The 13,012-nt window shown below is 42.1% G+C and overlaps 1 protein-coding gene and 1 long non-coding RNA gene across 4 annotated transcripts in view; one reads left to right on the top strand and one right to left on the bottom strand.

The window, feature by feature from the left end:
- Nucleotides 1-13,012, top strand: part of SPIRE1 (spire type actin nucleation factor 1) — a 297,110-nt gene that overhangs the window by 276,440 nt on the left and 7,658 nt on the right. For all 3 annotated transcript variants that reach the window (XM_033934118.1, XM_033934119.1, XM_033934117.1), the window contains 2 exons: nt 1,157-1,294; nt 8,044-8,114. In XM_033934118.1, the coding sequence (XP_033790009.1) occupies nt 1,157-1,294; nt 8,044-8,114 (209 nt within the window). The remainder of the gene's footprint in view (nt 1-1,156; nt 1,295-8,043; nt 8,115-13,012) is intronic.
- LOC117355486 overlaps nt 5,713-13,012 on the bottom strand; it is a 29,895-nt gene continuing 22,595 nt past the window's right edge. Inside the window, exon 5 of the long non-coding RNA XR_004538385.1 lies at nt 5,713-5,975. This is a non-coding gene — a long non-coding RNA (uncharacterized LOC117355486). The remainder of the gene's footprint in view (nt 5,976-13,012) is intronic.

The raw sequence follows: 13,012 nt of genomic DNA, 5'->3' as shown, positions 1-13,012 counted from the left end.
ATTCTTCCTTTGACTCAAAGGATAGCTTTCTTTTCAGCTTCCCTGCAAAGACTGCATGCACCGGGACTAGCTACTGCACTCACGCCTGGCAGCACACCCATGTACTCCCTCTCCAACATGTGATGGTGCAGGTACATGGCACACATACTGCTTGAGCATTCAAGACTCATTCTGTCTTTTCTTGCTTTATCAATGACTTTTTTTTTTTCCAATATTATTACCCATCCAAGGGCACAAAATGGGATCAACCTTTTATAAATCAATTTCTTAATATTTTTTTGTCTAGTGCAAGTGTGGACTAGAGATAGGTTACAGAAATATTCTATGGTACCAGAATCAGAAATGTTAACCATACTGCTAGTCCATATATTGCTAGTAATATCTTTGCCATTAAAATAAAGGTTTCACCAAATGGACAATTTTATTCAAGATGCATATTTTTGTCTGGCATATGCTTCCTTAAGGAAACGCTCCTATTTTTTGATGCAAGAGCCATAAAATTGTCTTAAACTGACTTGAACTTATTCACACATAAATTATTTCCTTTGCAAACTATGCCCATAACCACTGGTGAAGTACCACTGAATAAAAAAATAAAAAAAGTTGTCTACAATTAGGTTCCTCACCTGTTTGTTTCTGGCTAGTTCAGACACTACAAACCACAGTGAAATTAGTCAGGTCAAAGTTTAAAGCAGAAATGTTAAAGATCAAAACAAGGGTCTAGATGAGAAACATTCTTTGACATGCTTGGCTGAGAAGCAACCTGAAGTCTTTCCAGTGATATGTGCTCTGGATGCATTTCCCAGTCAGAAGTATTATAGGACGACTTGTACATGCCAGCTTGTATGGCAGCTGAAAGTGAAAATACCACTGTAAGCTTTGGTTTAATGGAATTAATATCCATGAAAGCATCCAGGGTGGACATGCTGGGTCAGGAGGGCTGCAGAAACAGGTACTGGGCAGTACGCGCCACTATCTTGGCCTTTTTAGCTCTTCATGATGTTCACAGATCAGCTGGTGCTGTTCAGTTATTGATCAGTGAATTCTTTCCCTTTACCTTCAAGGTGTTTGGTTGCTGGGTAATATGTAAGACTGGCTAGACAATTTGCTTTGTTGTAATGTTGTTGACGGAGAGAGACATGTTCTTCAATTGCAGGAGGAATTCTGCTACCCGGTAGAGTGCCTGGCCCTCACTGTCGAGGAGGTAATGCACATCCGGCAGGTGCTGGTGAAGGCAGAGCTAGAGAAGTACCAGCAGTACAAGGATGTCTACAATGCGTTAAAGAAAGGAAAGGTAGGCATAGCTATCAGAGGACCAGGATATAGTATGCGTCATCACACTGTGGTGTTGTAACTTATTAAATATGATAAATCTGAATATGTAATACAAACTAATATTCTTAGTTAAAATATTTTAGCCTTTTACTATACTTCTGTTGATGCTAGAGGGTGACATCCACTCCAAAAAAGTATTAATGAATTTAAGAAGTCAATTTAGCCATATTTGAAGAATAATAAATTGATTAATACAAAATTGAAATCCAAACAATACTTTTTTGTATTTCTATGATGCCCCCTTAGGTCATTCTGGATATTGGTCTCCGGTGGGTAGGGAGAAGGCTGACACAATAGAATAAATTTTAAAAAGAACACAATTTGCCAGCCCTCTTAAGAAAACAACGTGGATGAGACCAGTATTGATTCTCTGGAGTCTGCTAGGAAACGGAATACTAGGCTTGATGGACCTTCGGTCTGTCCTAGTTCAACAGTTCTTATGATGTCACAATCTTAGTACTGGAATGTTGCTACTCTTTGGGTTTCTGTCAGGTACTTGGGACTTGGGTTGGCCACTGTTGAAAACAGGATACTAGGCTTGATGGACCTTCAGTCTGTCCCAGTACGGCAATTCTTATGTTCTTATGCCCAGTGTCACATTGACCATAGTTCATGCTCTGCCTTTCTATATTATTTTAATGTCAACAGAATGTAATCTTTACGCACAGCATATCTGATAGGGGCCTGCATCCTTACCCCTAACCTCTCCACCACCACAGATGTTCATAGGATACAATTTCACACAACCTTTAGAAACCAACTCTTTAGTCAGAGTTCAGAATGTAACTCAGAAATGTTTAGTAGCACCAAGAAATTGAAAGGGGACAGGTTTAGAACAAACGCTAGGAAGTTCTTTTTCACTCAGAGGGTGGTGGATGCATGGAACGCGCTTCCAGAGGCTGTTGTAGACAAGAAAACATTAAATGGTTTCAAAGAAGGTTTGGATAGATTCCTAGAAGAAAAAGGGATTGGGGGGTATAGATAGGTATAGACCATTGCTCAGGCAATGGGCCTGATGGGCCGCCGCGGGTGCGGACCGCTGAGCAGGATGGACCTATGGTCTGCCTCAGCGGAGGCAACTTCTTATGTTCTTATGTACTGTAAGCATCAACTTAAACCATGTTTAGAAAAAGTAGACACATAGAGGTGTAAAAAATAAACTTGGTTAAGTGCAGAGATAAAGTGAATTGTACACCTTTGTTGCAGTCACTGCAAATTGTCCAAAGTCTCTGTCTTGTTAGCAAACGAAAGTCCCAAAGCCTAAAAAGACTGACATCTGATTCACATATTCCTTTTTATGATAACATTTCTGGGTTTCATAGTTCTAGGTGGTGCATCATTGGGTTCATGATGTTTTTGGGCCCAACTAACTGTAACTGAGCAAGAAAAATTGTATTTATTTATTTTTTTTTTTTTTTTTGGGAGGAGGAATGAGCCAGCACCAAAGGGCCAAAGTCTACAATTGATGACTCCCCAACTTACACCACATCACATAGACACCAAGCTTCATTTGATGGATGACTTTTCCAATTTCTCTTCTAATGTCCCTCTCAGGCTAGCACCTGGGATAAGGTTACCATACATGTCCTCCTTTTGGACTTTTTCAGATATGTCTTCTAATATCCTCTTTTTCTTTTCTGTGCCTGGAACTAACACACCTACCCACATCATGAGAGAAACCATTTCTGGCCTATTAGTCAGCCTGGATGCATAGGAGGGCTGAAGAGAGAGAAAGACATTTCTATCTTCTCTGTTTTCCTGCTGGTTCAATCTGTTAAAGAAATTTTGTTTGTACAGCACAACTTTAAGCATATGTCATGCAAAGCCAAAACTGAAGTATATCTGCTCTTCATTGGCGCAGTTTGGAGGAGTCATTGCCCTCCCCAAATGAGCTAACCCCCTCTTCTATTAAACTGCGCTAGCAGTTTGTAGCGCAGAGAGCCGCGCTGAATGGCCTGCGCTGCTCCGGACGCTCATAGGAACTCTGTGAGCGTCGGGAGCAGCGCGGGCCATTCAGCGTGGCTCACCGTGCTAAAAACTGCTATCGCAGTTTCGTAGAAGAGAGGGTAAATCTACTCTCAGCCACTTCTTTCAAGTCTGCGACTACCAGGAGGAACCACAGTCTTTCCTTCCCTTTTCCTTGCTTTCTTGCCTGCCTGCCTGCCCCACACCACCCCCACTCGCCCTGCTGCTTTGTGGCTGTAAATATTAGCAAAGCAAAACCATATTCAAAGCCTAAACAGCAGGTCTATCTTTGGCTGCTATGACTTAGCCAGTCAGCCAATGAATATTGGCTCGGCTGGCTATGTCAAATGCGACTTTGAATAGACTGGAAATTCAACGCTGGTCACTGGGTACAGTCCCAGCATTGGATTTCCAGGTTCGCTACTGACCACATGAGGTAGCCAGACTGCCTACTGTGGTCTGAAAATCGGGCCCATTGTGTTTTTTATTACCTGCTTAGTTGTCAGAGGGCTATAAAGATTATATATATATATATATATATATATATATATATATATATATATATAAAAATAAATATATATAAATAAATAATGAGACAAACTTTCCTTGGTGCTAGCTCATTTTGGTGAAAAATAAATCATCACTGTCCAATAAATTGGGTTCCTAGCTGGTCTATTTTTTTAGATATCCATAATGAATATGTATGAGATGTGGCACAGCCCCCCTTACTCCCCCACCTAAATGAAACATTCAAACTACACCTGTGCCGTTCTTCTGATAAATACGCTTGGGCTCAGACTCAGTTAAACACAAATCTGGAAATTTGACTGTCTACTTCTGTACTGTAGGTTGGTCACTGATTGATGTGCATCCATTAACTAAAAGTCATTTACACATTTGCTACAATTAAATATTTCTTTAGCGGAGGTAGCAACCATTTATATTTCTTGGCCCTGATTCTGTATAGGACGCCCAGGAGAGGTGTCCTATACAGAATCGGTCCTACACTAAACCCCGATTCTGTAACCGGCGTCCATGGTACAGAAGCCGGTTAGAGAATCGGGTTAAATTAGACGCGGCCGCTATACTTATGGCAGCAAGGGATCTCCCTGCTTCAATAAGTATAGCGGCCGCGGCCGCCTGTCCCATCGCCGGCAGGAGGATGCCCAATCCTCCTGCCGGAACCCCCCTGGAACCCTCTTCCTCCCCAAACTGGTAATCGTCGGCAGGAGGATGCCCAATCCTCCTGCTGGAAAGCCCGACGACCCCCCCCAACTAACTTCCCTCCCCAACTAACCTTTAAATGTTGGTCGGCTGGACGGGTCTGGCCCGTCTCGTGGAAATGAGACGGGCCCGCCCCTTCCCGGCCCATCCCCGCTAAATCTAAGGCCTGATTGGCCCAGGCTCTAGAAGCCTGGACCAATCAGGCCTTAAGCATAGCGGGCCGCCCATCCCCACTAATCCTAAGGCCTGATTGGCCCAGGCTAGGCACCTGTACCAATCAGGCCTTAGGATTAGTGGGGAAGGGGCGGGCCCATCTCATTTCCACGAGGCGGGCCTGTTGACTGGACGGCAGCAAGACCTGTCCAGCCGACCAACATTTAAAGGTTAGTTGGAGGGAGGTTAGTTGGGGGGGGGGGGTCGTCAGGCATTGGGCATCCTCCTGCTGGCGATTACCAGTTTGGGGGGGAGGGGGGTTCCAGCAGGAGGATTGGGCATCCTCCAGCCAGCGATTACCAGTTTGGGGAGGAGGGGGGTTCCGGCAGGAGGATTGGGCATCCTCCTGCCGGCGATGGGACAGGTGGCCGCAGCCGCTATACTTATTGCAGCAGGGAGATCCCTTGCTGGCCTACATTTTAAGCGTCTCTTCCTCTACTAGGGAGACGCGTAGGGCCGCCTAGGTTAGCCTAAGGCCCTTAGGCGAGATTAGGCGTCTTGCGGGCCTCCCTAAGCTCCCGGAGGCGCCTTCAATATAGGCGGCCTGCCTGGGGAGCATTTTTGTTTTTTAAACGTGCATCCCGATTGGCTGATTAGACAGCTGTAGGACGCCTACAGCTGCCTAAAATCGGGATGCACTTTGTAGAATCAGAGCCCTTGTGTCCCTTATTTTTGTCTCCGCAAATATGGTAGCCCTAGCCTGGGAGCCATTACTCCCTTTGACCTCCCTACCAACACCACCACTAAATCATTTTTGTTTTTATTTTATTTCTCCACTGTAAGGCTATGAAAGATAATAAAGTCCACTATTTCTTCCCTTTTGGTTAAAAAAATTAAATCAGTTTGAAATGGCAACTAGCTCTGTTGAGCTTTATTCATTGGAGTACAAAAGACTGAATACAAGAGGATAAATATGTACTAAGAGCCGCCAAATAGTTTTACTTTTGATTAGCACATCTTGATTTTCCTGGCTACTGCTTTCTTGTGATTTTTGTTTCACTTACCCTTTTACAAAACCGTAACGTGGATTTTAGCGCTGGCTTCGGCAGTAATAACTCTTAACATTCATAGAATTGTATGAGCATTAGAGCTGTTACCGCCGTGGCCAGCGCTAAAAACGCTAGCATGGTTTTGGAAAAGGGGGGGGGGGGGGTAGTGTTGCAAAATTTAAATTCGCTTTGTTGAATCTGAAGCAGGGGAATGGACTGGGTGTCTGTAGCCTCAACAGAATGTAATTCCTAAAAATAGAAAAAAATATATGTAAATAAATGGTGTGTGTGGTTTGACTCAATATATTTTCTGCAACTTCTTATAGGACAATCATTATGGCCCTCTTTTACAAAGCTGCACAGTAATGGCATTGAAGCTCATTAATTTCCATTGGGCTTCAGTGTGAGTATTCTGGGTTGCTGCAGTAATCAGCTTTATAAAAGAGGGCCTTTGTGACAAAATCTGTGCATGCAAAGCTTTGTAAAAGAACTGTGAGATGTTTGTGGGAAAATTCTAGATTTAAATGATCATTTATTAATGGTTAGCACACATAGGGCTGTTGCTAAATTTGCTGGGGTTCAGGACTAATGTTTTGAGAGGAGAAGGGAAACAGATTCCAAGCCAGCTTGCAGGCTGAATCTTTTTTTAAAATTTGGGCAAATTATGGGTCCCCCTATGACATGGAAACCTAGAGCAGTTGCCTTGTTTAACCTCCTCATATTGATCCTGAACAAGCACTATTTGTCATGAGCCAATAGGAATAAAATGGACTTTGTAGCATATATCATGTGCTAACCATTAATAAATTACCCCTTAATAAGACTTCTGCAAACCATGTACTGTAGTTTGATTTCTTTCTGTAGAAACCATTCAAGATTTTATTAAAATTTGATTTAATCGCTTATCTAATTTCTAAGCAAGTTTAATATATATATAGATATAGATATAGAGAGAGAGAGAGAGAGAGAGAGATTAACAATACCATTAATACTTACAAAAAGAAAGCAATTACAAAGAAACATCAACTAATAATTGGCATATTAAAAAGGGATAAATGAGACAGACGGGAGACCAAAGGAAATAGGGTTAGAAATACAATTTGGATAGGAACGAAAGACAAATAAGGAAAAAATACAAAAGGAAAGGGCTAGTTGCTGCTTAATTCCTTGAGGGCATTAAAAAGGATACTGTAAAATTTAAATCAAATGTTAAAAGCTTCTTTAAAGAAATATAGTGGCATAAAATTAGAAAGACACCTTCAATTTCAAAAATTTTTTAAAAATATTGCAAGTTAGTTTGTTCTTCATTCTTTTCAATAGACTTTTTTTTTTAGTATTTAAGATCAAACATAATTATAAATCATTTATTTGGTGTGGAAGAGATTTAGAGGAACTGATCTGCATTACCTGGGGTTTGGAAGTATTGATTTTTGGAGAAAAATAAATTATCTTAGACTTTCTGTAGTAGTCCATTCCTCTTTTCTGGCCCTTTGGAAATTCTAAGAGATCCGGTCTTGGCTGTCCCTGTCCAATCTAAAGCAGCTTCTTATTACTCTATTAATCTCAAAATTGGAGTCCTGTAATGTGTTATATAAATATATTGATTTACCTAGATTAAACTTAAGCCCAATATGTAAAAACAATTGTCTAGATAAGGATGCCTGCTACCTGATAAGTGATGCAGACCAGGGCCAGTTACTAATTTTCAATAGCATTTTTCAGATAATGCTACTGAAAATCATTACAGCCTGCCCTGGATAATGCTGAAAGGTCTGGGGGTTGACCCAAGCAGAGCCGGAAAATATCCAGTAGTAGCAGTAGTATTTGGATAAATATATAGGTAAATGGGAACAGCCAAGGTTGGTGAAATACCCAGATATTCAACAATAATATCCAGATATATTTTTAAATGCCACAGCCAGCGTTTAAAAGAATTCTGCCTGCCAAGTCTAGGTATTGACCCAAAATGACTCTTGTATAGGCAGGGTGTTTCAGTCAGGTCTTACCACTGCTAGTAGGGCAACATTAGTTCCAGTCCCTTATAGGATAAAGTCCGAGTATGACATTGACCCTCCACTTTACACTCTGACCAACCTGCCTGTCTGGCAAATTGTTTCTTCCATTCTGTCCCAGTCAATCTTTGTTCTTCTTGGGCCCCTTTACTGGCTCCAGTTTGAGATTTCCTACCGCCCCTCCCATCCTTACTGAATGTCTCTATATGCCATATTCTGCTGTTTCACCTAAAGAACAGTACAGCAGACTCCAGCAGGAATATACTACCCATCCTAATATCTTTTCCATTTGTTTTATTTCTTAGCTGTGTTTCTGTTGTCGAACAAAGAGGTTTTCTCTCTTTACCTGGTCTTACACCTGCCAATTTTGTAAACGGTAAGTTTCTTTTCCAATATGTATATTATTATAATCACTTTAACAGTGCAGCATTTATTATCCGAGAATGTCTGGCAGACACAAATCACTTTTTTTTTTCTTTCTTTGTGTATGTTAAAAAGATGATTTTGAGCCAATCAGGGCCTTTGGCCCCTCCCACTGCATCCCAAGATGCATTGGGAGGGGGACGCCCCATCATTTGCAGCAAGCAGCCCTGTAAGCAGGATAGAGTGGGCTTCCCTCTTGTTGTTTTCTCATCCGAAGGTACGAGGTGGGTCCGGGGTTGTGGGAGGGAGGCCCAGGAATGTTGGTGGATGGTGTAGAGCTCCACAGCTCTGCTGATCCTGGCAGAGGGAATACCCATCATTTGAGCCGCCAGGAATCCCCAAAACCAGCTCTGCTGATGGGGATTCCTCTGCCACGATCAGACAAGGTAGTTGGTGGGTACATCTACAAAACTTGCTTATGTGCATTTTTAATGTGGATGTTTTTATTTTTGAAAATGGGCAAAAAAGGTAGACCAAAACTTATACCTAACTCATTTTCAAAAATAAAAGATAGACATTTGGCAGCTTTGAAAATAGACATTTTCCCTACTGGGTTTGTGGATATCTTGCACAAAACGTCCAGCCTCAGACTTAGGCACACTATCGATTATGCCCCTCTATGTATGGAATACAAACATGTCCAAAAAATGACAGGCTTAAACTTTAACATCATTTGCTGGTTATAAAACCTTCCCTCAAGCATTCATGTAGTTCACACTCCTACGATTCCACTCCTTCTGGAAGAGAGGCCAGAACATTAGATTTCTTTGATAAATGCATATTAGTATTCCAATATTCAGTGCTACTTAAAAGGACTACCAGTTTTATATGTCCATTTATCTCAGATCTGTACTAAAACAATTATCTGACTTCAACAATACCTTCCATCAGAACAACTCAAATGATTCCAAAAGCTCTCTAAAAAACTTATTTACTTCCAGAAAGTTTATGGCCTGCACAGCTTTCAGTGCTCTCGATGTTTCCTCCAGAACATCTGCTGTAGCTATTGCAATGCATGGAATGGCCTGGCTTTGAGTCTCTGATCTAGAAACTTCAGTTCAAGAGCATCTCTCCAATCTTCCTTGCAAGGAAAACGACGACGTATTTAGAGAGAAAATTGAAGAAGCTGCAGATAAAATCAAAAAGCATAATGATACAATATAACTCTTTCTAAAGCTCAAACATCTCAGCCTTCCGCATCATCTCGCAGATACTCTGCCAATTCCAGATGTTCCTCGTGTTACAATCAACCATCTTCTTTTTCTTCTAGATCAAAGAAACAGAAATTTCGGTCTAAACAGAGAGGACAGAAAGCACAGGCTCAGTCTCAATCTAAACAGCAGTCGTCCTTTTGACTCCCTTTTGGACAGCATAGCCAACATTTCCCTAAACCTCTCTCCAAATCTTCCCATGGGCAGCAGATTACTTTACTTTCATCACTGCTGAACACTGATAACATCAGATCAGTAGGTACGCCAGGTACTGGCTCATATTTATGCGCTATACTTACTCTGAAAAATTCCAAAACCACCTATCAAGAGAATCTCTTTTCAATTCCCTCCAGAAGACCCTTCTTCATCTAAATACAATAGAACCAGTTCCTCTGCAGGAGAGAAGTCAGAGGTTCTGCTCCCAAGTATTTCCTTTTACTGAAACAGACCCGAAGACTCCGCCCAATTCTAGATTTCAATGCTCTCAACAAATACTTGGTGAAGATGTTTTGCATGGGCTTTATGGGAATCATACTGCCCTTATTGGAGAAGGATGATTGGTTTTGCTCTCTAAAACACAAAGAAACTTACACTCACATAGCCATACTATCTGCTCACAGGAAATATCTTACTGGGTCAGACCAATGGTCCATCAAGCACTGTAGCCTGTTCTCAAGGTGGCTAGTCCAGGTACCTAGTACCTGGCCAAAGCCCAAAGAGTAGCAACATTCCATGTTACCGATCCAGGGCAAGCAGTCTCATCCAAATCAATAATAAATATGTAGGGTCCAGAGAGAAAAAACTCTAACTATATATAATAACTCTAAGTCACTTCAATAATTATAATATGAACCAGTGATCAGTGTTCCACACACTAGCCCAACACAACTTAAACAAGGTATATATCTTCAGTGCCTCAGATTCCCGTGCGCTGCCAGCAAACTGCTTATCAGCTGCACTGGAAAGGGAAACTACCTTATCGGCCTCCCTCCCCCTCCTGCCTGGTTTTCCAAATAGTGTATGTTCAAAATAAGACTTAGCTCAGGCAGGGATAATTCATCAAATCATGTTCTTCAATGAAAAAATGCTGTCCTCACTCGTCCGTTCCTGCCGACGTTTCGTTGCAAAGGTCGGCTAGATTCACAAGCTCACAATGGCGAAGACGCATCCCCCATGTCTTTCTCAATAACAGACTCTGAAAATTGTCCAAACCTTTCTTAACACCAGCAATGCTATCCGCTCTTACCACAACCTCTGGCAATGCATTTCAAAGCTTAATTATTCTCTCAGTGAATAAATATTTCCTCCTATTGGTTTTAAAAGTATTTCCCTGTAATTTCATCGAGTCCCCTAGTCTGTAATTTTTGATGGAGTGAAAAATCAATCAAATTGTGCCCATTCTACTCCACTCAGGTTTTTGTAGACTTCAATCATATCTCCCCTCCGAAGTTTCTTTTCCAAGCTGAAGAGCCCTAACCTTTTTAGTCTTCATACGAAAGGCGTTCCATCCCCTTTATCATCTTCGCTTTCGAGTTGGATCTCGTCACTTCCAATACAAAATCCTGCCCTTTAGCCTAGCATCAGTGCTGAGGGTTTTCACCAAATGCCTTGTAGTGGCTGTAGCTCTCCGCTTATGGGGGTTTCACATATTTCCCTATCCATACGACTGGTTGATCAAGGCTTCATCATCACTGTTAGCTCAACATGCCATCTTATCAACAGTTTGTCTGCTGGAACTCTATCAAAAATCACATCTGTAACCCACCCAGACATTGGTTTATAGGAGCTCTGTTGGATACTACTAAAGATCGAGCTTTTATACCTCAGCAGAGTTGACAATCTTCTTCACCTGTGTCCTCATTACCATGCATAAAGGCACGTCAGATATTATGTCTTCTTGGCCACATGGCCTCAAAAGTCCACATCACTCTTGTTTGTACATCTCCATCTAAGGATCTCACAATGGACTCCATCAACCCAGTGATCTCAGGCTACAGGATTTCTGTCTGCTCCAATACAAGTCACCAGACTTTTATCACTCCCTTCAGTGGTAGATGTTTCCATCCAACTTCTCCTGAGGTCTCCCCTTCCAGCCTCCTCCTCATCAGAAACTTCTTACCATAGATACTTTGATGTTAGGATGGGGAGTTCATCTTGATGGCCTCAATACTCAGGGAGTCAGGTTTCCTCACGAGAAAACTCTCCACATCAATCTCCTCGAGCTTTGAGTAATACGCAATGCTCTCCAAATATTTCAAGACCGTCTTCTTCACCAAACAGTCCTCATCCGCAATGACAATCAAGTCGCATGTACTCTCTGAACAAGAAGGGAGGCACGGGATCTCATCCTCTCTGCATGGGTGTGATCCAGATTTGGTCTTGGGCAACTGCTCATGGGATATTCCTGAGCAGTTTATCTGGCAGGGAAGCATAATATGTTAGCAAACAAAATCAGCAGACTCTTTCAGCCTCACCAGTGGTCTCTCAACATGTCCATCCTGCGCCAGCGGACATAGATCTTTTTACTTTCCCCCACAACAACAAACTTTCACTCTTCTGCTCCAGATTTTATTCCCACAATAGCCTAGAATCCAATGCCTTCCTCATAGACTGGGGGAACAGACTCCTATATGCATTCCCTCCAATATCTCTCAGGAAAACTCTACTCAAACTTTCCTAAGATCGGGTTGTCATGATCCTCATTGCACTCCGCTGGTCACATAAACCATGGTTTCTTCTTCTTCTGTTGCTCTCAACTCAGGAACCCTATGTTGCAACTGTTTCCAATGCTACTAACACAGAAGGCAGCTCTCTCCTTCATCCCAACCCTCACTCATTAGCACTCATGGCATGGTATCTGTCACCAAGCACATAAATATCTACACACTATCTGCTCCAGTCTCAACTACCATTGAAGCATCCAGAAAACCCTCCACACAAAAGTGTTACTACTTCATATGGACTTGATTCCTTGTCTGGTGTGGCCTCCATTCTATTGAATCTGTCAAATGTCTACTTCCATTCTGGGCTAACCTCCTTTACCTCTCTCATTCAGACCTAAAGACTATCTCGGTTTGTGTTCATCTTAGTACCGTCAATGCATTTCACTCTCCATTGGGTAAGAAGCCACTTTCTGTTCATCCCTTGGTATTAAGATTCATGAAAGGACTGCTATACAAAACCATCTATTAAGCCTCCACCTGTTGCCTAGGATCTTAACATCGTACTATCTGCTTTTATGAAGTCTACCTTTGAACCACTCTCAACTTGCTCTGTCAAACTTCTAACTTAGCAAGTGTTTTTTTTCTCATCTGCACACTGAATGAACTCGAAGCACTTGAGGCCTCTACACAAATTTCTGCCCCAGCATGGCTTGACATCAGTGCTGTGGTACATGATGGACAGCCTTGAAAGCAAACCATACATTTTCAAACATCACTCCGCCAATCTGTGTTACTGAAGGATCTGATGATGCAGGGGAACCACTCCTGCAGAATGTGACCTCCCAGACCATGGAGTGGGACATGACATTCATGTAGAACACATACCAAGCATTATTAGCAAGCTGCTGCTTCTCTCAGGATTTCACCCTCCCTGCCAGCATTGTAAGAATGTTTCTAATGCCTTGTCATAAGAGGTT

This window comes from Geotrypetes seraphini, chromosome 2 (genome assembly GCF_902459505.1).
Source record: "Geotrypetes seraphini chromosome 2, aGeoSer1.1, whole genome shotgun sequence".
NCBI classification, from domain to species: Eukaryota; Metazoa; Chordata; class Amphibia; order Gymnophiona; family Dermophiidae; genus Geotrypetes; species Geotrypetes seraphini.
Note: the sequence above shows the minus strand (reverse complement) of the source record. Positions and strands in the feature narration are given on the sequence as shown.